The sequence below is a fragment of the Mobula hypostoma genome, unplaced genomic scaffold (assembly GCF_963921235.1).
Source record: "Mobula hypostoma unplaced genomic scaffold, sMobHyp1.1 scaffold_56, whole genome shotgun sequence".
Classification (NCBI taxonomy): Eukaryota; Metazoa; Chordata; class Chondrichthyes; order Myliobatiformes; family Myliobatidae; genus Mobula; species Mobula hypostoma.
The window spans coordinates 617,171-644,753 of record NW_026948269.1 but is presented as its reverse complement, the minus strand read 5'-3'; the positions used below and the strand labels follow the sequence as shown (position 1 = coordinate 644,753).

The 27,583-nt window shown below is 44.0% G+C and overlaps 2 protein-coding genes across 4 annotated transcripts in view; one reads left to right on the top strand and one right to left on the bottom strand.

The window, feature by feature from the left end:
* Positions 1 to 332: 332 nt before the first annotated feature.
* Positions 333 to 11,555, bottom strand: LOC134342270 (zinc finger protein 180-like). 2 transcript variants are annotated; one of them, XM_063040238.1, is made up of 2 exons: positions 11,034 to 11,555; positions 333 to 6,012 (listed from the first exon to the last, which is right to left on the bottom strand). In XM_063040238.1, exon 2 carries the CDS (start codon positions 5,160 to 5,162, stop codon positions 4,206 to 4,208), a length of 957 nt encoding a protein of 318 aa, XP_062896308.1. In that variant the 5' UTR covers positions 5,163 to 6,012; positions 11,034 to 11,555; the 3' UTR covers positions 333 to 4,205. The 2 variants fall into 2 exon arrangements, with proteins under 2 accessions (XP_062896308.1, XP_062896307.1); XM_063040237.1 differs by having other exon boundaries at positions 333 to 5,564.
* A 4,011-nt stretch (positions 11,556 to 15,566) lies between these two features.
* LOC134342269 (zinc finger protein 239-like) overlaps positions 15,567 to 27,583 on the top strand; it is a 102,848-nt gene continuing 90,831 nt past the window's right edge. The window contains exons 1-2 of one of the 2 annotated variants that reach the window (XM_063040236.1): positions 15,567 to 15,615; positions 19,285 to 21,953. In XM_063040236.1, the coding sequence (XP_062896306.1) occupies positions 19,695 to 20,702 (1,008 nt within the window). In that variant the 5' untranslated portion in view covers positions 15,567 to 15,615; positions 19,285 to 19,694 and the 3' untranslated portion in view covers positions 20,703 to 21,953. Of the gene's footprint in view, positions 15,616 to 19,284; positions 21,954 to 27,583 lie in introns of those variants that run through there. The other variant, XR_010016988.1, reaches the window with a different exon arrangement.

Genomic DNA, 27,583 nt, shown 5'->3' with positions numbered 1-27,583 from the left:
GTGGCATCTTGTCAAGGACTTTCTGAAACTCCAGGTGCACATCATCAGCCGAATCTCCTTTGTCTATCTTGCTTGTGACTTCTTCAATGAATTCAAATACTTTCAACATACTTGTCAGGCAAGCTTTTCCCTTGCTGAAAACGGTTGATTTTTTCATGTGCTCCAAATACTCTGAAAACACATCCTTAACATCCCACTCCAATACCTTCCCAAAGAGTGAAATGAGACTAACTGGCCTATAATTTCCAGTCATCTGCATCCCTCCCTTCTTGAAGAGTGGAGTGATATTTCCAAATTTTCAGTCGTACGGAACCATGCCAGATTCAATTGATTATTGAAACATCATTACTAATCCCTCCACAATCTCTTCAGTCACCTCTTTGAGAACTCTGGGTGGCCTGTTTACCTTCAGACATTTCTGTTTCCCAAGAACCCTGCTCCTGAGCAAAGTACTATAAACATTTCTGACCACTGACATCTGGATTCCACCATCCTGCTGGTGTCTTCCATAGTGAAGAATGATGCAAAATACTTTCTCAGTTCATCCGCGAGCTCCTTGCCTCTATTACCACCCCTCCAGCATCGTTTTCCATTGGCCTAATATGCACTCTCACCTCTCCTTTACAATTTATGCACCTGAAGAAACATTTAGTATCCTCTTTATTGGCTAGCTTACCGTTGTATTCCATATTTTCCTTAATTATTTTTTTAGTTGCCTCCTGTTGGTTTTTAAAACCTTCCCAATCCTCTGACTTCCCACCATTTTTGCTCCAATATATGCCTTCTCTTTGGTGTCTATGTTGGCTTTGCCTTCCTATTCACCACAGTTGTATCATCTTGTCTTTGGAATACTTCTTCCTCTTTGGTTCTTATAAATCCTGTGTCTTCCGAATTACTTACAGAAATTCCAGCCATTCTGTCGTCATCCATTCCAGTGTTCCTTACTTACTAATTTAGGCCAATTCTTCTCTCATGCCTCTGTAATTATCTTTATTTTACAGTTATACTGATATATTTCACGTTAGCTTCTCCTTCTCACATTTCAGGGTGAATTCTATTATATTAAGACCACTACCCCCTCTGGGTTCTTTTGCCTTAAGTTCTGTAATTAATTCCTGTTCATTGCACAACACCCAATCAAGAATGGCTGATCCCCAGCTGGGCTCCACCAGGAGCTGTTCTAAAAAGCCATCTTGTGGGAATTCTAGGAAATCACGCTCTTGGGATACAGCACCTCCCTGATTTTCCCAATATATCTGCATGACTATCTCCCATGAATACTGCAATATTGCTGTTTTGACATGCATTTTCCCTCTCCCGCTGTAATTTGTGGAACATATACATACTACTGATGGGGGCGGGGGGGGGGTCTCTATAAAAATCCCATCAGTGTCTTTTCACTCTTGCGATTCCTCTGTTCTACCCACAATGACTCAACACATTCCGACTCTTTCTAATGATTTGATTTTATTTTTTACCAACAGAACCATACAACCTTCTCTGCCTACCTGTGTGTCCTATTCAAGAAACATACAAGTATATGGGACACATGAGACCCTGCAGGTGCTGGGAATCTAGAGCAATACACACAATGTGCTGGAGGAGATCAGCAGGTCAGGCAGCATCTAAGGTTGGGAATCAAAATTTTGGGCCAAGACCCTTCATCAGATCACTTGATACAGAGGTATCTGGAATATTAACAAGCAGAGAAAATAGAAAGTAGTGTGAAAAAGCAAAAACATGTTTCAAAATTTACTTCAAGGCTTAAGAACATTTGCCTAACATATTTCCGTGGTATAGCAAATACAACAAAGGCAATAAACTGTCCCATTATTCCCATATTAACATATTCCCTTGGCAAAATATCTTGGTTCCATTCTGATCTGGAAACTTTACAAAGAAAAATAAGAACTGAAATGACAAATTCAGAAAAGACTAATCACACTCAAACACACAGATTAACACTACTGAGGACAGAAGGAGGAAGAGCTATAACAGACATTAAAAAAAAATCACTCAACAGTCTGATAAGATTTCTAAAGTATATATTTTCATCAAAAATAAACAGGATTTAGCAGTCCATGCGAGTATATACAATTCTGATAAGAAATACAGACCAGAAAACTTAAATGAGAGACCAACTCAGAAAAATGAATCATCACTATGGAAGAAAATATTGACCAGTGGAATGAGTGTGACCCTCCATGGGAGACATCCCAATGATCTGAGCACTAGCTGGTAACAGGGAAGCATTGCGAGCCTGACTCAGAGTTGGAGACCTCTTCCCAGAAACAGGGGTTCCTTGGGGAAATACAGGACAAGGTAGTTAACATTTTAAAATATAAAAATTACATTAAAGGCAAACAAAAAGGGCAATAAATGCAGAAAATGCCAAGAGAAATCAGACACAGTCCTGCAGCAATTTAACTCAATCTGATTACTTACGTAGGTACAATCAAGTGACAAATATCATTCACCAAAATCTTGCTTTAAAATACAAACTCATGAATGACCACTGTAACATCATAAAGGCACAATAAATTCAAGCCTGATCCAGTTTTAGAGTCAAAATCTTACAAATTGTATGATAATCAATACATAACTACTAATAGGACAATCCATAATAACCATCTGGATATAATATTACAGGATAAACAAGCAGGACCAACTCCCTCAGTAGATACAATCATTCCCAACACACTCATGTTCCTCAACTAGTGGAGCACCTCACCATAATCATTGTTTGTGTCATCAGTCAGACAAACAAATTATTTTCCCTGTCAATCAGCTTCCAAATGTTGTTACTCTGACATACATTGCCAAGCCCCGCTGCTGATTCCCTTCTCCTCATCATACGTTCTTACCCTGACCATCGTCCACAGCCTCAAACTCTGCCCTGTGCAGACCCGCCTCCGGTTTCTGACCCTGCTTCGTTGAACATCCAACTGATGGTTTCCCATTCTGTTCCCATGTCTTTAAAGGACAGTGGTGTTTTCTAACAACCCTTTACAAGCAGGGAAAATGACCGATAATGTGGAAATGAGTCATGATTAAGGAGGTTAACTACCAATGTCATTCTTCCTCCGCCCAGAGATTAGAGGGGCGAAGAATATCTCAGACAGAACTGCAGTCAGCTCGACTTCTTCAGTCTGCAGAAAATTCAAGGGAAACCTCTTAACTCACAGAGTGGTGACTGTTTGGAACCCATCACCACAGGGAGAGCAAGAAGTGAACAACAGGGGAGGATTTAAATGGACTGTTGTGGAACTGAATCGTTGGCAGGGTCCAACCGGCCTGAGTTGACTCTCTACTGTACACGAGGTATGTTATAAATTAATTAAGTACTAGAGACAGAGTTTAAAATAGAACTGATTTATTTGTCTCAGATCCAGAATATTAAACTCCAGTCCCATTAAAGGTGAATATGCAGCAGAAGAAACTCCTCCCATGCCCAGTGACCAGGGTGCAGGACTGGGTGTGGTAGCAGCAGCAATAATTGCAGAGTTCAGCACCGACAGTCACTCTCGAAATTGCTTTCGAAACAATGATGGACAAATATCGAGCATGCAGCTTGTTGAAACTTTCTCCCCAGTGTGAACCCAGTAATGTGTCACAAGTGTAACATGCTGTAGGTTTCACTGCTCATGTAATGGCCTTTCTCTAATGTTTCACAGCTGAGGTAACGATTTCTCTGTAGCAGCAATGTTTAGGTTATGATGAAAGATAACAGGGTTTTGTTGTGCGGGGCTATCCAATGACAGAAATGTTCTTCCTTGTGAGTCTGGAAGAGAGATTTCATGGTCTTTTGCTGGGGAGAGATGAGAAGACGTGAATGGAGAGAGTGGGCCCATTTTCTTTTTTTTTGTTTTCTTCACTAACAATATAGTCAAAGTAAGAATTATAAAGCTCAATCTTTCAATCATATATTGTGTACTGTTTGTTATTTCAGGGTACTGATTTGTAACAGGGGACACATCACACAGCATCCACCCAAAGAAGATTTCTTAAGTTTTGCTGGGCTGGGGGTCTATCACCCCCTATTAAGCTGCTAGCCGAAGCGAGAGTTACATAAGGTTAGATGACTTAGTGAATCGCTTCCCACATTCAGAGCAGGTGAATGGCCTCTCCCCAGTGTGAACTTGCTGATGTAACTTCAGTTAAGATGAATGAGTGAATCCCTTCCCACAGACTGAGCAGGTGAACAGTCATTTCCCTGTGTGGGCTGACTGATGTTTCTGTAGGCGATATGACGAAGTGAATCCCTTCTCACAAACTGAGCACGTGAATGGCCACTCTCCGGTGTGAACTGACTGGTGTCTCAGTAGGTGATATGACGAAGTGAATCCTTTTCCACAGTCTGAGCAGGAGAATGGCCTCTCTCCATTGTGAACTCGCTGATGTACCTTCAGTTGGGATGACAAAATGAATCCCTTCCCACAGTCTGAGCAGGTATAAGGCTTCTCCCCAGTGTGAACTCGCTGATGTATCTTCAATAGACTTGACTGAGTGAATCCCTTCCCACAGTCTGAGCAGGTGAATGGCCCTTTCCCTGTGTGGGCTGACTGGTGTCTCAGTAGATGAGATGACCGATTGAATCCCTTCCCACAGTCTGAGCAGGTGAACCGCCACTTCCCAGTGTGAACTGAGTGGTGTCTCTGTAGGGAGGATGATTCAGTGAATCCCTTCCCACACTCTGAGCAGGTGAATGGCCACGCCCCAGTGTGAACTGACTGGTGTCTCAGTACTTTAGATGACTGAGAGAATCCCTTCCCACAGACTGAGCAGGTGAACGGCCGCTCCCTAGTGTGAACTCGCTGATGTACCTTCAGTTGAGATGACTGAGTGAATCCCTTACCACAGACTGAGCAGGTGAATGGCCTCTCCCCAGTGTGAACTCGCTGGTGTGCTTGTAAGCTAGCTAACGTTGTGAATCTCTTCCCACAGTCTGAGCATGTGAATGGCCTCTCCCCAGTGTGAATTCTCTGATGTACCTTCAGTTCAGATGACTGAGTGAATCCCTTCCCACAGTCTGAGCAGGTGAATGGCCACTCTCCAGTGTGAACTGACTGGTGTCTCAGTAGATGAGATGACTGAGTGAATCCCTTCCCACAGTCCGAGCAGGTGAACAGCCGCTCCCCAGTGCGAACTCGTTGGTGAGCCATTAGGTCAGATGACTGAGTGAATCCTTCCCCACAAATTCAGCAGATGACCAGCTTCTGGCTGATGTGAACTGACTGGTGTGTCCACAGTTGGGATGACCAACTGAATCCCTTCTCACCCACAGAACAGGTGTATGGCTTGTCCCAATGTGAACTTGCTGATGTAACTTGATGAATTGACCTTGAATCCCCACAGTCTGAAAAGGTGAATGGCCTCTCCCCTGTGTAAACTGACAGGCGTGCCAGTCGGTCAGATGATCGAGTGAATCCCTCGCCACAGTCTGAGCAGGAAGGATGATCGAGTGTAGAATCCCTTGCTCCACTTCTTAAATATCTGGATAGAGACAGCAACACTGGTGTGTTGTGTTTGAGATTCCCGTAGATATATTCCTTGTCATTTTTAACCTGAAAAACGATTTATAAAATCTATCATTGAGTGAAGGACAACACTTAAGATGAGATCACTCGAGTTGTCAAGGTGTGATCTGGCATCACACTGTTACAGTGAAGTTCAACAGAAGTTGGATAGAGAAATCATCTTCTAACTGGGCAGAGTGCTGGTATCTCGAATGACCATTAAACTCTCTGAAGCTCTTCCTGTCTCTATAAGAATCGGGCATTTCTGCATCTCCAATCTGTGACTTGGCTCAGTTTAACACTCTCCACTGGTAATATTCCCTGTTCTCACTGAGCTGCATGGGTGCCTGGCCCCACCGTAACTGAAACACTCTCACACAAATAGCCTTTGTTGACGTGCAGCTGGGATTTTCTATTATCTACTGTCAATGTGAAGTGCCACAGTTTTAAAGCCATTTAAACATTTCCTGCTCCGATGAATGGTTGGTCCGCACAACTGTTAAAAGGAATTACATTAATATTAGTATTATTTCATGTCCTTGTCACAGAGTCATAGAAAAGTACAACACAGAAACAGGCCCCTTGGCCCATCTAGTTTGTGTTGAAGAAGTTTCCCCTCATTTTCCCCTTAATGTTTCACCTTTCACCCTTAACCCATGGCCCTGGTTGTAGTCACAACCAATCTCAGTGGAAAAAGCCAGCTTGCATTTACCCCATCTATATCTCTCATAATTTTGGTACACCTCCATCAAATCTCCCCTCAATGTTCTACATTCCAAGGAAAAAAGCCCAGACCCGTTCAGTCTCTACTTATAAACCAAGACCTCCAGACCTGGCAAAATCCTTGTGAATTTTCTCTGAGCTCTTTCAAACTCTTTTACATCTTTCCTGTAGGTTGGTGATCAAACTTGCACACAATACTCCAAATTATGCCTCACAAATGTCTTGTACAAATTCAGCATAACATCCATCTCCTCTACTTAGCACTTTCGTTTATGAAAGCTAATGTGCCAAAATCTTTCTTTCCATCCCTATTGAACTGTGACACCACTTTCAGTGAAATATAGACCTGTATTCCCATGTCCCTTTCTTCTACAACACATCTCAGTGCCCTACCAGTCACTGTGTAAGACCTACCCTGGTAGGTCCTACCAAAGCACAACACCTCACACTTGTCTGCATTAAATTCCATTTTCCATTTCTCAAACCATTTTTTCCAGCAGTCCAGATCGCACTGCATGCCATCATAGTCTTCCTCGCTGTCCACTGCACCACCAATCCTGGTGTCATCCACAAATTTGCTGATCCAGTTAACCACACTATCTTCCAGGTTACTGATAGAGATGAAAAACAACAACAGATCCTGCACTGTGGCACACCACTAGTCACAGATTTTCAGTCAGAAAGGCAACTATCTGCTACAACACTCTGGTGATGAAGTTTTAAGGGTATTGTGGGATGTAAGAAATGATTCTTGGACTCTTGTAAATAACGGGTTAAAACTAAGTCCAAACTTATGTGTGCTCTGTTCCAGATAGTGTGCAAATTTCTGTTCTGTCCTTCACTGAGGAATCTGCTTGCAGCTTGTTTAGATTAGCGACTCACAGATGTCTCTTGGGAACGTTATGTAGAGCTGAGTTCTCATGAGACACGAATTGAACGAAGTGTCTAACGAAAGAGAATAACTGATAAGGATTGGACAGAACATTCATTTGTTATTAAAACCCTGATTTAGTGGTCTCTCTTATCTAATAAATTAAGTTTTGCTCCAACAGACTTGGTGGGAATACCAGTTGAACTAAAGTGCTCTTTGTTTCGCTAGTTCTATAATTGTAATATTTCCGCATGTTAGACTGAGATTCATCATGAGCCGCCAGAGGGAGAGGAATTGTGTCTCTCTGATGCTTGGCTCCGATCTTCTAGCCGGCTGAGTTCGAACAAATAAACTGGTGAAAAGGATAAAGTAAAGAACTGTTTGTAGTGTTGTTATTCATCTGGCAAATTTAAGTTTACACCATGAAAAGTATCCCATCCGGATACTTCACACCTTTGTACGGCTACTGTCTTCTTTTGACTTCAAGAAATAGAAGAGAACTGTGGACACATCATGGAAACAAGCCTCCCCTCCATGGACTCTCTTTATACTTCCTGCAGCCTCAGTAAATCAGACAACATAATTAAAGATTCCTAGGCTTGGGACAGTTTCCATTCTGCTGTTATAAACAAACTGAATATTCCTCAGTATTATAAGATGGAACCTTGACTTCATAATGTAACTCAATGTGACCTTGCACCATATGTCTACCTGCAGTGGATATTCTCTGTGACCAGAATGCTTTGTTACACTCTGTTAATGAATTATCATTTTCTACTGATGTAATGTGCTGATCTGAGAGGATGGTATGCAGGACAAAATTTTCATTAAACCTTGGTACATGACAATAATAAACAATTCCCTACTTTAATTGTGTGGAAATATTAGACAGACTGAGCTTCTCCTCTGGAACTTCTGGAGGGATATTTAACTGAAGTGTACAAGTGTTTCAGAAGCCCAGAAAAATAGAAAAGGCTTCCTTCTTGCATTAATAGGGTTATATACCTCGAAACATTGGCTGCACTTCGGCAAGTTGTAACAGTGGAATGAAGTCAATGAAAAAAAATCCCCACCCACAATGAGAGGACATGACAGATCTGGATCTCACTCCCTTGTCTGAATGGAAGAAAGGTTAAACTGCACAACCACGAGAAACAAACCTGCAGATGTAAGGAACCGCACACATGAAGTCAGACCCCAGTGTAGCAAAACCATGCATGACATCAGGCATGTGGAGGGGGAGGGAAGGAGAGGGGATAAGATTTTTGGTTCCATGGCTCTCTTCCAGGGAAGGTGGGACCTGTACAGAAGGGACCACAACAAGGTTCTTTGGAAACTGAAGATCTGAAGGCAGATAGGTCACTTGGACCAGATGGTTTGCATCCGCTGTTCTGAAAGAGGTAGCCGGAGAGATTGTGGAGGCATTAGTAATGATCCTTCAAGAATCACTAAATTCAGGAATGGTGCTGGGTGCTAGATGCTGGAAAATTGCAAATGTCACGCCACTCTTCAAGAAGGGAGAGAGGCAGAAGAAAGGAAACTATAGGCCATTCAGTCTGACAGTGGTTTGAAAGATGTTGGAGTCGATTGGTAAGGATGTGAGTTCAGGGTACCTGAAGGCACAAGATAAAATAGGCCGGAGTCAGCATTGTTTCCTCAAGGGAAAATCTTGTCTGATAAATTTGTTGGAATGATTTGAAGAAATAATACGCAGGGTAGACAAAGGAGAATTGGTTGATGTTGTGTGCTTGGATTTTCAGGCCTTTGACAAGGTGCCACACGTGAGGCTCCTTAACGAGCTCTGAGCCTGTGTTATTACAGGAAAAATGTACTGGCAGATTGGCAGGAGGAAACGAGTGGGACTACAGACAACCTCTTCTGGCTGGCTATCAGTTTCTCGTGGAGTTCCACAGGGGTCTATGTTGGGAATGATTCTTTTCATGTTATATGCCAATGATTTGGATGATGGAATTGATGGCTTTGTTGCAAAGTTTGCAGGGGATGTAAAGATAGGTGGAAGGACAGGTCATTTTGGGTAGGGAGGCTACAGAAAGATCAGGAAAATGGGCAAGGAAATGGCATATAGAATACTGTGTTGGGAGGTGCATGACGATACACTTCACTAGAAGAAATGAAAGGGTTGACTATTCTCTAAATGGAGAGAATGTACAAAAAAATCTGAGTGCAAATGGACTTGGGAGTCCTTGCGCAGGATTCCTGAAAGGTTAATTTGTGGGTTGAGTCTGTGGTGAGGGAGGCAAATATGATGTTCACATTCAGTTCAGGAAGACTAAAATACAAAAGTGAGGATGTAATGTTGAAACTTTATAAAGCTCTTGGATTATCCTCAGCAGCTTTGGGCCCCTTGGGCTCCATTGGACAGAGTTCCAAGGACGTTTATGAAAATGAGTACAGAATTGAATGGCCTGTCATATGAAGAGCATTTGATGGCTCTGGACCTGTATTCAGAGGAATGAAGGATGATTTCATTGAATTCTATCAAACGGTAAATGGCCTTGATCGACTGGATGTGGAGAGGATGTTTCCTGTATTGGGAGATGAGAGGATGCAGTCTCAGTATAAAGGGGGCAGTGGGACGTCCTTTTAGAAAGGTGAATGAGGGGGAATTTCTTTAGCCAGAGAGTGGTGAATCGGTGGAATCCTTTGCCATGGGCAGCTGTGAAGGCCAAGTATTTATGGATATCAAAGGCAGAGGTTGCTAGATTCTTGATTGATGACAGTTTATGGGCAAAAGGAAGGAGACTGGGACTGTGGACAATTGGAGCAGGCATGATTAAATGGCAGAGCAGGTGTGATGGGCCGAATGGCCTAATTTTGCTCCTACAGTATATTTTATGGTTTTATGTGGGGGCACCAGAATGACATCACATGTGGGTGAGAGTTTGTATTCAAAGGCTGCTTAATGGTCATTCTTAATGATTATCAGGGGGTGAACGAAGGAAACTTAACAGGTTTCATCAATGAATCCAACCTTGTGTGATTTAAAGTCCCCTGCAAAATACCCTGCTCTGTCATGTTGTCCGTAGAGCAGGGTATCTCTGAAGCAGGTGGGGTGGGGGGGGGGAGGTGGGTTTACGAGACTGGACAGTGGTTGAACAAAATGGGCAGGGATAAGTAGATGGAACCAGTTGGGAGATGGGATCAAGGACAATCTCTGATAGTCCTCCAGCAATACACAGATACTGAATTAATAGTATATACTACTGTATAAAAATTCTAAAATGACAAAGTTAGAACAAACAACAAGAACTTTGCCATATACTTTGGTCCTCACACAATTTTTATCAACACACCATAGAATGTTTCCCATCCGGACACTTCTCACTTTTGTATGGCATCTACTCTGCCCGTGACTGCAGAGACCTTTGGATCACAGAAACCATTCTCCCTTCTAGACTTCCCAGTCCCTCGGTAAAGCAGGCAGTGAAATCAAAGATCCCCACAACCTAGGACATTCTCCTTCCTCACCCAGCTCAATCTTGGAAAAGACATAACAGCCATAAAGCTCAGGACAAATGCGAGGAGCTTCAGGAAGTGAGGCGAGTTGGGTGAAGTTAATGGGACTCAGTGGCCAACATCAGATTTCCCCAACACAATATGGAGGAAACATCACTACCCATCCGGGGACTGCCTAAACATACCACGTGATTTGCGTCACAAAGCAGGGGGCGGGGCAGATCTGCGCACACAGCCACATGTGACCTGTTGGCGGGACTTCCATTTCAATTTTGCGGAAATAGACAGCCTGGGCTCCTGGTTTGGATCGTTCAATGCAGATTAAGTGAAGTCTACACATTTTTGACAAGCCCAGATAACTGGAAGATCAATAAGGAACTGGCCCTCAGTTCGGGGCTCACGGCCAACATCGGATCACCCCGCTCGGGATCGGTCTCAATACTCACCGATGGGAAAGTGATATCTTCGGCCCGCAAACAGCGACGGCGACCCCCGGCTCCCAACCCAAGAGGCGAGGATCCCTTCCTGAGCCCGCAGATGATCGGCTTCAGCACTGAGCGGAAAGAAAAACACTGAGCATGCGCAAAGTGAATGTTGCGTCATCCGGAGGGCGGGGCCGCGGAAACAGACGCGCAGATGCTGCCCGTCTGCAGTTAAATGGGAGGGGCAAACGGGATCACGTGACCGGTAGATGCTCCCACCGCGGGCAGAGCAAGTTTGTCCAAACTTTTGTTTTAACTCATGCCCTCTAATCCAGGCAATATCCTGGTAAACCTCTTCAGCACCCTCTCCAAAGCCACGACATCCTTCCTAGAATGGGGCGACCAGAACTGTATGAAACACTCCAGATGTGTTCTAACTAGTTTTATAAAGCTGCAACACAACTTCCCGACTTTTGAACTCATTGCTTCAACTAATAAAGACAACCATAAACATTTGCCCTCTTAACCACCGATCAATCTGTGCAGTCTCTTTCAGGGAGCGATGAACTAGGAGTCTAAGATCCCTCTGATCATCAACACTGTTCAGCGTTTTGCATTTAACAGTGTCTTTTAACATTCGACCTACAGAGCTGTCAAGATGATCATCACTAATCAAATCTCACTGAGATTTCTCAGGTCCCATTGAATTTATTGCCAAGTGCACAAGTACGGGAAGGTACAGGTACAGAGAAACACTGACTTGTGGCAGCATCACAGGCAAGTACATTCAGATAACACACGGAACACAAATTATACGATTCTCTGTCAGTAACAATCTAGAAATATGTTTTATGTCATTAACAATATATAAAATACATTGTGTCCTGATCAATATTAAAATGTACATTTTGTGTCAATAACTGACTTGGAAATGTTGAATCTGGTCCCTGTCTCCATTCCTCCTGCAGTCCACAACCAGCTCCTTTGTTTTTTGTCACCATGAGGGAGAGGTTGTTGTCTTGACACCACTGTGTCGAGGTGATGACTTCTCGTTATTATTTGAGATTGGGCCAATCAATGTAGTGTCGTCAGCGAATTTGATTAGCAGATTGGAGCTGTGGGTGGTGACACAAGTCATGGGAATACAGAGAGTAAAGGAGGGGCCAAGGAGACAACCCTGTGGGGTATGTGTGCTGAGGGTCAGAGAGACAGAGGTGAGGGAGCCCACTCTTACCACCTGCCGGCGATCTGACAGGAAGTCCAGGATCCAGCTACACAAGGCAGGGTGAGGGCCGAGGTCTCTGAGCTTCTTGTCGATACTTCACGCCTTCGTATGGCTACTGCTCTGCCCATGACTGCAAGGAACTGCAGAGAACTTTGGAGAGCAGAGAACATCAGAGAAACGAGCCTCCCCTCCATGGACTCTTCCTACACTTCCCCTGCGTCGGAAAAGCAGGCCGTGTACTCAAAGATCCTCACAACCCGGACATTCTTGCTGCAAACCCGCTCCCCCATCGGGGAAGAGATACAAAAACCTTGAAGCCCGTACCACCAGGCTCAATGACGGCTGCCTGTCTGCGGTTATAAGCCAAATGAATCGTCCCCAGTCCGATAAAACGGACTCGACCTCACAATGTAACTCGATGTGACCCTGCACCATATGTCTATCTGCACTGCACTTTCTCTGCAGCCATAATGCTTTGTTACAGTTATTGTTTTGTCGTATATCAGCTCAATAACTGTTGTAATGTATTGATCTGTGTGGATGGTACGTCAGGCAAGATTTTCACTGTAGCACAGTACGTGATAAAAATAAACAAATTCCCATTTTAATTGTGTGGAAATATTAGACAGACTGAGCTTCTGCTTTGGAACCTCGGAAGGAAACTTAACTGAACTGTTGTCATTTCTGAGGAATGCAGATAAAAAGAAAAGGCTTCAATCTCGCTTTACGATCTGCGGTAACTGGGATCAGGTGACCAGTGGTGGGTCTCCCATACCAATTATCAAAATCAGGTTTTATAGCACCGGCATATCTCATGACATTCGTTGTCTCTGCAGCAGCAGTAGAACTTAATTCATAACAATAGATTTTAACAATTATGTATTACAATAATATACATATTAAATAGTTAAATTATATAAGCAGTGCAAAACTAAACTCTTAGTTGTGTGGAAATTCTGGAGCAAAGCTTAACTAAACTGCACACATTTACGAGAAGCTCAGAAAAATAGAAAAGGCTAAATTCTCACATGAATGGCTCTGTGTTAAATGTTTGACCATTACGATGACTGAAGGCAGCTGCAGGTTCATGAGGGACTGTTACTGTCAGAATCTGCAGTTACCGCAGCTGCTCATCGCACCCAGGACTGAACCCTGGTCACTGAGCATTGGAGGAGTCCGTTCTGCTGATGTTAGCCTTAAACTAGACTGATGTTTAGTACTGCGGATCTGTGAAAGATAAATCAGTTCTATATCAAATCCCGTGTCTCAGGTACTTACTGTATCTACCACACTCACAATGTACACTAGGGAGGCCACTCGGCCCATCTGGTCCCTGCCCCATATCAGTATATCAAAATCTGTCCCTGCCGTTCCCCTCTCACTCTCCCTGTGATAACAGGTTGTAACTAGTCACCACTCCTTGAGATAGGAGAGTTCCCTTCAATTTCATAGAATCATAGAAATCTTCAGCTCATTACAGACCCTTCGGCCCACAATGTTGTTCCGACCATGTAACTTACTCTAGAAACTGCATAGAATTACCCTACCACATAGCCCTCTATTTTCCTAATCTCCATGTACCTATCTAAGAGTCTCTTAAAAGACCTTGTTGTATCCGCCTCTACCACCGTCGATGGCAGTGCATTCCACACACACACACACACCACACTTTGTTTAAAACACTTAGCTCTGACATCTCCTCTGTACCGACTTCCAAGCACCTTAAACCTGTGTCCCCTCGTGTTAGCCGTTTCAGCCCTGGGGAAAAGCCTCTCCACACGACCAATGCCTCTCATCATCCTATACACCTGCATGAATTTCCTGCATGATTGTCTCCAGGCTGAATAACACGATGAGCTCACTGTGGTTTTAATGTTTTTCATAGCTCTGGTCTAAGGTGGTTAAGCTCCTTCTTATAACCATATAACAATTACAGCATGGAAACAGGCCATCTCGGCCCTTCTAGTCCCTTCTAGTCCATGCTGAACTCTTACCCTATCCTATTCCCACCGACCTGCACTCAGCCCATAACCCTCCATTCCTTTCCTGTCCATATATCTATCCAATTTAACTTTAAACAACAACATCGATCCTGCCTCAACCACTTCTGCTGGAAGCTCGTCCCACACAGCTACCACTCTCAGAGTAAAGAAGTTCCTCCTCATGTTACCCCTCAACTTTTGTCCTCTAATTCTCAACCCATGCCTTCTTGTTTGAATCTTCCCCACTCTCAATGGAAAAAGTCTAACCACGTCAACTCTATCAATCCCCCTCATAATTTTAAACACCTCTATTAAGTCCCCTCTCAACCTTCTACGCTCCAAAGAATAAAAACCTAACTTGTTCAACCTTTCTCTGTTACTTAGGAGATGAAACCCAGGCAACATTTTAGTAAACCTTCTCTGTACTCTCTTAACTTTATTGACATCTTTCCTATAATTCGGTGACCAGAACTGTACACAATACTCCAGATTTGGCCTTACCAATGCCTCATACAAATTCAACATTACATCCCAACTCCTATACTCAATGCTCTGATTAATAAAGTCCAGCAAACCAAAAGCTTTCTTCACCACCCTATCCCTTTCTTCCCTGATCTTTTTCAACGTTTTGTGTCATTTTCACTCATTTCAAAGGACTGTGCCTCAGACAGCTGGGTTGTTGCAATGCGCTTCTAAAGTCTGAAAGCAGACTAGCAAATGAACCTTCGATGGTGCAGAGTCAGAAACCAAAGAGTTACCAGCCTGAATCAGGGCTTTGGGGCTCCAGGAAGAGATGGGACCTAAAATTTACGAAGAGGAGGAAGAGGAATCAGACCAGCAGGATGTGGCTACAAATGAAAGATCAGAAACATTTTGAAACTGTTTAATTGAAAAAAAAGGTGGTTAATTTCTACAAAATACTGGAGGAAATCAACAGATCAGGCCGCAAATGTGGAGAGGAATAAATAGACAACGATTAGGCCAAGCCCCTTCAGCATGCCTAGACTGTGTACTCCTCTGCTTAGCTGCTGCCTGAACTGCAGAGTTCCTCCAGCATTTTGTGTGTATGTGTCTGCATTTCCAGCAAAAGCAGAATCTCGTGTTTTATATCTGCATTTGGAAGAAGGTTCTACTTTGGCATCAGACACGCGGAATGTTTGCTGATATGAAGTGTATTGTTTATGGGAGCTGCCTTCTGCGTTAAAAGAGCTACTGAGTTTTCTACAGAAGAAAAACTTAAGTATGGACAACCGGTGTTTACAGAAACTTTTAATGGCACCGTGATTACCCAGAAAGCTCGCTGAAGCGCAGATCGAATGCGCAGGCGTCAGGGCTGCGGATGGTCCCGAATATCGCGCATGCGCACAGTAAACAAAAGGAGTCGGGGTGATCGGCACAGGTAAGAGTGTATCTCCGGGGAGAAAATTCAAAACCGACTGAGGGGCAATTGCTGTGAACCCAGCCACCGTGACCCAATCCCGGGACAGTCCTGATCTCTTCCCTCTCTCTCAGCCCCACCATCCGGACACGGGCCCCGGGGAGCTTCCGGCTGATGAGGGAATGGGAACCGATGGATCTCTCAGACAGAGCTGAGCTCCAGCTATCTAAATGCAAGGATTGGGAACTCGGAGAAAGGGAACAAAATCTTTTACATCAGCTGTTGAGAAAATCACCTTTGTTCTACCTCCGATCACAAACAAGAGAAGGTCTGCAGATGTTGAAAATCCAAGCAACGCACACAAATTGCTGGAAGAACTCAGCATTAGTACGCTTTTCCATAGATGCTGCCTGACCTGCTGAGCTCCTGAAGCATTTTGTGTGTGTTGCTTGTTCCACCTCCTCTTGTTCTGGACTTTTCTAGTCGTGAGAACATGTTTTCACCCATTCACTCTGGGTGTACAAGTAGTTCTGACATCACAAATGTGTGAGACTCCAATGGGACAGAGTAGTTCATATTGATTGGCATTGCCATCACCGAGTTCACCACCGTTAGTCTCCTGGGGGAGGGTTCAGGGGAAATATTTATGTACAATATAGAAACTGGTGTTACCTTTGTGTATTGTGGTGATGCAAAAGTTGCTGGAAAATTTGCAAGTGGGAGGAAGTGGAGTGATATTTGGAAATCTGACTTTTCAAAGTGTAATTTAGCAAGCAAACCACATAGGGACAATGTGCTCTGGTGAGAAAATCCTTCATTACCCGTTACAAGCCTGCTACATAGGATGTTTGAGAGTGCAGATGAACTCGATCAAGCCCAGAGGGGATCAAAGTTCTTATCGACAGTGATTTGCTAGCTGTGAAAATGAATACCTCTCTATCTAAAATTCACTGTGCACATGTTGTCACTGGGTGAAAAATGCACAGTACAAGATTTATGTGCACACTAGTCTTAAAAAATTAAAGGGGACATTGGTGGGAAGGTGGGGAGACCTCCAGTGTCCCTGATGCCCTCACCTACAAGATGTGCATCCAGCTGCAGCTTATAACCCCGCACTTTAAGGAGCTGAAGCTGGAAATGGATGAGTTCCGGATCATCCAGGAGTTGGGTGGGGGTGGGGGGAATAGGTATGACATGAAGAGAGGTGAGTTACACCCAAGGTGCAGGACACAGGAAACTGGGTGAGAGTCATTAAGGGGAATGAGGTTAAATAGCCATCGCAGAGTACTCTTGGTGCTATCCCCCACAACGACAGGTGGACCACTTTAGAAAGTGTTGCAGGGAATTAGTTAGGGCAACAGAACTAGAAGGGGACTAATATCCTAGGGATAAGGCTGGCTATTGCTAGTGGGTGGGGGGGGGGGGAGAGGTTAAACTAAAGTTTCAGTGGGGATGGGAGCCAGAATGACAGAACAGTTAGGAGAGGGTGAGTTGAATTCAATTGACTTTATTACTTGTATCCTTCATATACACGAGGAGCAAAAATCTTTATGTTACATATCCATCTAAATGTGCAATGTGCAATTTAGAGTAATTTATAATAAATCGTATATACAACAGGACAGTCAATATAACACAGAAATACAATTGTTTCAGCATTGAATTAGTCAGTCTGATGTACTGGTGGAGGACGCTATCCCAGAGAGGTTGTTTTATTGACACCACACAGATGTTGTTCAGACCTCAGACAAAGTCAGCAATCAAATGGTGTGACGACTGTCCTGAACTGTGTATATCACAATGCAGGAAGCATCATAGGAAAGCCAAGTAAGCTCAGGACAGGGAATTATGAAATTGCATCCATTACTGGGACTTGGTTGTACCCAACAGTCTGAGGGATTAAGAGGAACAAATTTGTAGAGGGATCGCAGACTAGGCCAAGAAACAAAGGTTGATTTAGGAAGTGATTTCAACTTTCCATATATTGACTGGGACCCCCAGACTGTAAAAGGACCAGATGGGGTAGAGTTTGTCAAATATGCCCTTAATTAGTACATAGAATTCCTGATGTAGAAGTGTGCAATAAGCTATCAGGAAATGATCCAGGGCTAGTGACAGAAATTGGTGTATGGGAACACTTTGTGTCTAATGATCATAATATCATGAGGTTCCAAGTAAATATGGAAAAAGAGAGGTCTGGACAACGGGTTGAGATTCTAAGTTGGAGAAAGGTCAATTGATGGTATCAGAAAGGATCTGACAAGTGTGGTTTGGGACAGGCTGTTTTCTGCCAAAGGAGTACTTGGTAAACGGGAGGCCTTAAGAAATGAAATTTTGAGGGTGTCCAGTTTGTATGGGCCTGCCAAAATAAAAGGTAAAAGGTAACTGGTGCAGGGAACCTGGGTTTTCAGGAAATATTGAGGCCCCGGATATTTTGTTCCTCTAATGGGTGCTACCAAGACTCATTAATGACTACAATATCATGAGTCCATGCACTGAGCTCATCTGACTTGTTTTTAGTTGTCTTCTGTTGGTTTCTAAAAGCTTTCCAATAGTTTTTGGTCATTATTTACCCTCTCTTTGGCTTTTATATTGGCTTTGGCTTCTCATTTCAGCCACAGTTGTGTCCTGCCTTTCCACTGCTTCCACTTCTTTGGGATGTATCTATCACTCAGCTCCCGAATTGGTCCCACAAACTCCAGCCATTACTGCTCCATTGTCACTCCCACCTTTTCCTTTCCAAACAAGTCTGGCCAGCTTCTCTGTCATAGAAACATGGAGAAGTTCAGTACAGAAACAGGCTATTTGACCCATCTAGTCAATGCTGAAAAAACATTTAAGCTGTCTAATGCAACTACCTGCACCGGGACCATCGCCCTCCATACCCCTACCATCCAGGTACCTATCCAAACTTCTTTTAAATGGTGACACCGAGCTCATATTCACCACTTGTGCTGGCATCTCATTCCACATTCTCATGACCATTTCAGTAAAGAGCTTTTCCACATGTTCCTGTTAAATTTTCACCTCTCCCACATACCCATGACCTCTGGTTGTCGTCCCACCCAACCTCAGTGGAAAAAGCTGCTTGCATTTACCCTATCTATACCCTCAAAATTTTGTATACTAACAAATCTTCAATGTATAATTTCCTTCTTTATGTTTAGAGCCTTTTTTAGATGTATAAGATGTGAGGGGCATTTATCGTGTGGACAGCCAGAGGTTTTTTCCCAGGGCGGATATGGCTAGCATGAGGGGCATAGTTTTAAGGTGCTTGGAAACAGATACTGAGGGGATGTCAAGAGAAAGTTTTTTTACATAGAGAGTGGTGGTGCGTGGAATGCAGTGCCAGCTATTTGTGTGAGAGTTGTTCAGTTACTGTGGGGCCAGGAACCCATGCAGTTCAGTGGGAACAAGGAATAATACCAATGGAGAGAGTCAAACTCAGCCAGGTCATAGACTGGAGACAGTAGAAATGCCCCATTCTTTTAGAGACAGGAAAAGCATCAGAGAATTTGATGGTCATTCCAGATACCAGCGCTGTGCCCAGTTAGAAGGTGATTTCTCTCCCCAGCTTGGGTTGAACCTCTCTGTAACAGTGTGTTGTCAGATCATACCTGGTCAACTCAAGTGATCTCATCTGAAATACTGTCCTTCACCCATTGATGGATTTTATAAATCTTTTTACAGATTAAAAATGACAAGGAATTTGTCTACGGGAATCTCGAACACAACGCGCTAGTTTTGCTGTCTCTGTCCAAATAATTAAAAAGTGGAGCAAGGGATTCACTCGATCATCCTTCCTGCTCAGACTGTGGGGAGGGATTCACTCGATCATCTGAACGACTGGCATGCCTGTCATTTTACACAGGTGGGGGAACCCATTCATCTGACTGGACAGTGGGAATGGATTCAGTCGGTCATTTCAACTGAAGGTACATCAGCAAGTTCGCACTGGGACAAGGCCATTCACCTGTTCTGTGTGTGAGAAGGGATTCAGTGGGTCTTCCCACCTGTGGACACACCAGTCAGTTCATACTGGGCAGAGGCTGGTCATCTGCTGAATTTGTGGGGAAGGATTCACTCAGTCATCTGACCTAATGGCTCACCAGCGAGTTCACACTGGAGAGAGGCCGTTCACCTGCTCAGACTGTGGGAAGGGATTCACTTGGTCATCCCAACTGAAGGTACATCAGCGAATTCACACTGGAGAGAGGCCATTCACCTGCTCAGACTGTGGGAAGGGATTCACTCAGTCATCCACCCTCATGGCTCACCAGCGAGTTCACACTGGAGAGAGGCCATTCACCTGCTCAGTCTGTGGGAAGGGATTCACTGAATCATCCTCCTTAAAGAGACACCAGTCAATTCACACAGGGGAGCGGCCATTCACCTGCTTAATCTGTGGGAAGGGTTTCACTGAATCATCCTCCCTACTGGGACACCAGTCAGATCACACCGGGGAGTGGCTATTCACCTGCTCAGACTGTGGGAAGGGATTCACCTTCTCATCTCAACTGAAGGTACATCAGCGAGTTCACACTGGAGAGAGGTCGTTCACCTGCTTAGACTGTGGGAAAGGATTCACTTGCTCATCTAAACTGAAGGAACATCAGCGAGTTCACACTGGAGAGAGGCCGTTCACCTGCTCAGACTGTGGGAAGGGATTCACTCAGTCATCCCACCTACAAGCACATCGGTCAGTTCACACTGAAAAGAGGGATTTCACCTGCTCAGAATGTGGGAAGGGGTTCCCTTGCTCATATAAACTGAAGGTACATCAGCGAGTTCACACTGCAGAGAGGGATTTCAACTGCTCAGAATGTGGGAAGGGATTCACTTGCTCATCTAAACTGAAGGAACATCAGCGAGTTCACACTGGAGAGAGGCCATTCACCTGCTCAGACTGCGGGAAGGGATTCACTCAGTCATTCGCCCTAAAGGCTCACCAGCGACTTCACACTGGGGAGAGGCCGTTCATCTGCTCATTCTGTGGGAAGGGATTCACTTGCTCATCTAAACTGAAGGTACATCAGCGAGTTCACACCGGAGAGAGGCTGTTCACCTGCTCAGACTGTGGGAAGGGATTCACTTTGTCATCTCAGTGACTGAGACACCAGTCACTTCACACCGGGGAGTGGGCATTCACCTGCTTAGTTTGTGGGAATGGATTCACTCGGTCATACTACCTACTGAGGCCGTTCACCTGTTCAGACTGTTGGAAGGGATTCACTCGGTCATCTCAACTACTGAGATACCAGCGAGTCCACACTGGTCCGATCCCCTACTAAGAGTTAAGGAAGAGATTCTCTCGGCAAAATCAAGCATCATCGAGTTCCCACTGGGGAGAAACTATTCACCTGCTGTGAATGTGGGAAGTGATTCACTCAGTTATCTAACCTTGTGACATCTTACGGGGTTCACACTGGGGAGAAAGTTTCAGTAAGCTGCATGCTGGATATTTATGCATCACCGTTGCTGAATGCTATTTCGAGAGTGTCTGACGGTGCTGAACTGTGTAATTATTGCTGTTCCGCACCCTGGTCACTGGGCATGGGAGGAGTTTCTTCTGCTGCACATTCACCTTTAATGGGACTGGAGTTTAGTATTCTGGATCTGAGATAAATAAATCAGTTCTATTTTAAACTCTGTCTCTGGTACTTAGTGAATTTACAACACAACTAGTGTACAGTAGAGAATCAACTCAGGCCGGCTGGACCCTGCCAGTGATTCAGTTCCACAACAGTCCTTTTAAATCCTCCCCTGTTGTTCATCTCTCGCTCTCCCTGTGGTGATGGGTTCCAAACAGTCACCACTCTGTGGGTGAAGGCGTTTCCCTTGAATGTTCTGCAGACTGAAGAAGTCGAGCTGACTGCAGTTCTGTCTGAGATGTTCATCGCCCCTCAAATCTCTGGGCTGAGGAAGAATGACATTGGTCGTTAACCTCCTTATTTAGGGCTCATTTCCACATTATGGGTCATTTTCCCGGCTTGTAAAGGGTTGTTAGAAAAAAAAACGCTGTCCTCTAAATACTGAAAGCAGAATGGGAAACCATCAGTTGGATGTTCAACGAAACAGGGTCAGAAACCAGAGGCGGGTCTGTACAGGGCAGAGTTTGGGGCTCTGGACAATGGTCGAGGTAAGAACGTATGATGAGGAGAAGGGAATCAGCAGCGGGGCATGGCAACAAATGACAGAGTAACAACGTTTGGAAACTGATTGGCAGAGAAAATAATTAGGTTGTCTGACTATTGACACAAGTAATGCCTGTTGTGAGGTGCTCCACTGGTCGAGGACATGTGTGTGTTGAGAATGGTTTTATCTATTGAGGGAGTTGTACCTGCTTGTTTATCCTGTAATATTATATCTGGATGGTTATTATGGATTGTCCTATCAGTAATGATGTATTGATTATCATATAAATTGTGAGATTCTGTCCCTAACTGGATCAGGCTTGAATTTATGGTGCCTTAATGAAGTTATGGTGGTCATTCATGAGTAGGTATTTTAAAGCAAGATTTTGGTGAATGATATTTGCCACTTGATTGTACCTGCATAAGTAATCAGATAGAGTTAACCTGCTGCAGGATCCTGGAATGTGTTGGATTGTGTCTGGTTTCTCTTGGCAATTTCCGCATTTCCTTGTTTGTTTGTTTTGTATGTTTTTTTTTCTTTTTGTTAACCACCTTGTCCAGTATTTCTGCAAGGAACCCCTCTGTTTCTGGGAAGAGGTCTCCAACTCTCAGTCAGGTGCTCGATGCTTCCTTGTCACCATCTCGTCTGCTCAGATCATTGGGATGTCTCCCATGGAGAGTCATACTCATTCCACTGGTTAATGTTTTCTTCCATAGTGATGATTCATTTTTCTGAGTTAGCCTCTCATTTAAGTTTTTTCGTCTGTATCTCTTATCACAATTGCATATGCACATGGGGCACGGAATCCTATTATTTTTTGATGAAAATATATACTTAGAACTTTTCTCTGACTGTTGTGTGATTTTTTTTCATGTGTGTTATTCTTCCTCCTTCTATCCAGGGTAGTGTTAATCTAAGTGGATTTCAGTGTAAATAGTCTTTTCTAAATTTGTCATTTTGGTTCTTATTTATCTTTGTAAATTTTACTGATTGAAATGGGACCAAGATATTTTCATTAAAAAGTTAATGTCGGTATTAATGAGAGTGTTTATTGCCTTTGTTGTATTTGTTCACTATTGAGCTCTGTTTGGCAGGTTTTTTTAAGCCTTGAACTAAATTTTGTCAAAGGTTTTTCCAATTTTGCACCACTTTCTATTGTTTTTGCTTGTTGATTTTCAGATATGTCGGTATCAAGAGTCCCAAAGAAGGGTCTTGGCCCAAAATATTGATTCCCATCCATAGATGCTGCCTGACATGCTGAGATCCTCCAGCACTTTGTGTGTATCTCTCTAGATTTCTAGCATCTGCAGGTCCTTTTGTTTCCCAGATACTTATGTGTTTCTTGAAAGAACAAGCCATGAAAAAGCTGGTAGTGGGGTTGTGTGGCCCTGTTGGTAAAATATTAAATAAAATCATTAGAAAGAGGTGGCATAGGGTTGGAAGGTGTAGAATCTGTGGGTAGAACAGCAAATGTAAAAAAAAATCCCTGATGGGAATTGTATAGAGGCTCCCAAACAGTGGGAAGTATGTGGTCCACAAATTACTATAGGCGATAGAAAATGCGTGCCAAAAGGACAATGTTACAATAGTCATGGGGGATTGTCATGCAAGTGATTAGGAAAATTAGGATGGTGTTGGTCTCAAGAGGAGGAATTCCTGGAATGCCTTCAAGATGCTTTTTTTAGAACAGCTCTTGGTTGAGTCCACTTGGGGATCAGCTGTTCTGAATTGGGTATTGTAATGAACCGGACTTAATTAGGTCACTTTAAGTTCGAAGACCCCTTAGGGGCAAGTGATCTTAATCTGATCAAATTCACCCTGACATTAGAGAAGGAGAAGCTAAAGTCAGATATGGAATAAAGAGAATTTAAGAGCAAGAGAGAAGAAATAGTCAAATTTGATTTGAAAAGAACATGGGCAGAGATGAACACAGAGCAGTGATAGCAATTCTGGAAGCAATTCGGAAGGCAGAGGATAGACACATCACAAAGAAGAAGTAGTATTTCTAAAGGTAAGGTGACAAAACTGGCTGATAAGAGAAATCAACGACAACTTAAAAACCAAAGAGAGGGCATAGAGCAAAATTTACTAGGAAGATAGAGGATTGGGAAGCTTTTAAAAACCAACAGAATGCAACTAAAATAATTAAGAGGGAAAAGATGGAATACATAGGTGAGCTAGCCAGTAGTGTTAAAGAGGATACCAAATTTTTCTTCAGGTATATAGAGTGTAAAAGGGAGGTGGAAGTGGATATCAAACCACTAGAAAATGATGCTGGAGAGGCAGCAATGAGGTGGAGTGCAAGGTGATGGTCGATGAACTGAATATACATTGTACATCTCTCTTATCTGTCGAAGACCCTGGCAGGAATATGGAAGTCCCAGATGTCAGTGGTCAGAATGTGTAAAGTTACGTTACCCAGGAGAAGGTTCTTGGGAAACAGAGATGGTCTGAAGGTCAATAGGTCACCTGGACCACCCCAGAGGTCTGAAAGAGATGGCTGAAGAGATGTGGAGGCATTAGCAATGATCTTTCGAGAATCGTTAAGGAAATTATATCCTCAGAAGTGTTTTCCTTCACTACTCCCCATCTCCCAGTTTCACCTATCACCTACCACTTCTTCCACCCCTCTCACCCCCACACTTCTTCATCTGACGTCTCATCTTTTTTCCCAGTCACGATGAAGGGTCTTGGCCCGAAACATCAACTGTTTACTATTTCCCATATATGCTGCCTGGCCTCCTAGGTTCCTCCAGCTTTTTGTGTATGTGTTGCTTGGATTTCCAGCATCCACAGATTTTCTCCTGTTTTTGATCAAAGAGTGAGGTCATGTAATATAGCAAGAAAGTAGATTGGGAAGATTTTACATAACCAACAGAAGACAACTAAAAAAAAAAACACACAGGAGAGATAAAATGAAAAATTAAGGTAAGTGAGCCAATAATATCAAGTACCAAAAGTTATTCAGAGATATAAAGAGTGAAAGAGAGGCAAGAGTTGATATTGTACCACTGGAAGATGATGCTGGAGAGTCAGTAATAGTTAAGAAATAGCGGCCGACTGTAATAAGTATTTTGTGTCAATCTTCACTGTGTAAGACACTAGCAGTATAAGACCATAAGACACAGGAGCAGAATTAGGCCATTCAGCCCCATCGAGTCTGCTCCGCTGTTCTATCAAGGCTGATCCTGGTTCTCACTCAGCTCCATGCACCTGCCTCCTCGGCATATCCTGTAATGCCCTGACTGATCAGCAAACTATTATCTTCTGCCTTAAGTGTACCCACAGACTTGGCCTCCACCACAGTCTGTGTCGGAGAATTCCACAGATTCACTGCTCTCTGACTAAATAAAATCCTCCTTAACTACTCTAAAAGGTCTCTCCTCAGTTTTGAGACTGTGCCCTCTGTTATGGATACATAAAACATACGAAATATCCTCTCCTCACCCCCCCCCAACACATCTCCTGTCCCCACTTTGCCCAGACCATTGGCCCCGCTTGCAGGGCAACAGTCTGCCGGTGTTTGCCCCCCAGTGTGGTGAATCGCCACCACCGTGGGCTCAGACATTTCCACAGATGAGCCCCTCCTGTCCCCACCGGGACAAACATCCTGTCCGCCCCCTCTCTCACCGTCTTCATCCTTTCAATAAAATCCCCCTCTCCCTCCCCGGGGAACCGGCATCAAACCGACGGGCCGAGCGGTCTCCTCCTACCTCTCAGCGATACATCAGACTCCGGCCGCAGGAGACGCTTCACAAACGCCCCAACTTCCCTCGGAGGGAAATGGAAATAAATCAGAAAGCGGACATTTACTTTGGAATTTGTTCCGCTTTAAAGGGCAAACTGTAGCAGGAGACGGGGTAACGCCCTCTCGGCCGGTCCGCCTCCGCTATTGGTCGTAAACAGTGATTGACATCGCTTCGGGCCAATGACTACAGCGCAGCGGAGGTGAGGGGTGGAGGGGTCTCGTGGTCGGTAGCTCCGCCGTTAAACTGTTTCAGCGCGAGCAGAGCAGCGCGTGTGTGACGTCAGGTACGCGCGAGGGGAACCATGCGTGACGTCAGGCGGGTGGGGGGGGGGTGCGCTTGTAATTAAAAACACCTGAATGGACGTTTCTTCTGATTTCAGTGGGACAACAACATTAATCACGGGTTTCATCACTGAATCCAGTGTTGTGAGATGTAAAGTCCCCCGTTATGTGTCCGGCTGTGCCGTGTTGTTGGTGGAGTGGGCAGCGTGGTGTTTGTCTCGATTCGGGTCACAACACCAGAATTGCCAGCGGGGTCCACACACAGTGTGTTAGTGAACAGAAAACCTCTCGTCCCTGCAGTCTCTGTCTCCTGGTAAACTCAACACCCTGACAATGTGGATCCCCGCCTGCTTTGGTTCCAAACATGGACTACCATTCTGGTCATGCAGAGGACCAATTTTGTCCCTTGCAATACTTTTGATCTTAATCTATCTCTAGAATCCCTTAGGATTACCCTTCATTTTTTTTTCTGTGAGGGCAACCTCATGCTTCTTTTAGACATTCTGATTTATTTCTTAGTGTTCTCCTGCATTTCTTATACTCCATCAGAACTTGCCTGCCTGTCCCTGTGATGCAACTCCATTTTGTGCTTCACCAGGGTCTCAATATCTCTTGCAAACCAAGCTTTCTTACAGTTTCTATCTTTACATTTTATTCTGACAAGTACATACCCGCTTTGTACTTTCAAAATTTCACTTTGAAGGCCTCCCATTTACCAAGCACACCTTTGCCATAAAGCAGCCTGTCCCAGTCCACAGTTGCCAGATCCCAGTGTCATAATTCCAGTGTTGTTCCATGCCCTGAACACATCCGCCTTTCCTACACTGCTCCTTGTATTGAAATATACAGGATAGAGCATATTCACTGCACCATGCTCAACTTTTTCATTCCTGACCTTGTCTGAGGTCTGAACAATGTCTGTCTCCACAACATTTGTCTCCACAACCCCTCCACTATCTGTTCTGATATTCAGGTTCCCATTCCCCCCACGAATTTAGTTTAACCCTCCCCAACCCCCACCTCCCACCATGCAGCTCTATCACCCCTTTGGCTTTCATCTCCCAGATCAATAAAAAGGAGGTGCATACCAGGTACAGGCAGATAGGAACAAATGGGGTACTTATGAAATATAGGAAATTCAAGTGAACACTTCTGAAAGAAATAAAAGAAGGCATGAGGTTATCCAGCAGACAAGGTGAAGGAGAATCCTCAGGGATTCTGCAGATATGTTAAGAGCAAAAAGATTGCAGGGGACAAAATTAATCCTCTGGAAGATCAGAATGGTAATCCATATGAGGAGACCAAATGGATGGGGGAGTTTTTTTTTTGCATCCATATTTACAAAGGAGCTGGACACAGTCTACATAAGTGAGGCAAAGCAGCATCAACTTAATGGCCCCTGTACAGATTACAGACGTGGAGGTGTTTGCTGTCCCAAGGCAAACTACCATGCATAAATACCCAGGGCCTGACAAGTTGTTCCCTGGGACCCTGCGGAAGACAAGTGCAGTAATTGTCGGGGCCCAAGCACAGATATTTAAATTACTCTCAGTGACAGGTGAGGTACTGGAGGATTGGAGGACAGCATCTGTCCAAGAAAGGCTCTAAAAATAAACGAGGAAATTCTACTTTGGTGAGCTTGACATCAGTAGTGTGAAAGTTATTGGAACGTGTGTGCAGGAACTGGATATATAAGTATTTGGATAGATGAGGATTGATTAAGGATAGGCAGCATGGCTTTGTGCGTGGTAGGTCATGTCTGACCAATCTTATAGAGTTTCTTGAGGAAGTTATCAGGAAAGTGGATGAAGGCAAGGCAGTGGA

Bases quoted from the DNA above. Each gene is read 5' to 3' on its own strand.
- LOC134342270 (XM_063040238.1), bottom strand. From the start codon at position 5,162: ATGGCTCACCAACGAGTTCGCACTGGGGAGCGGCTGTTCACCTGCTCG.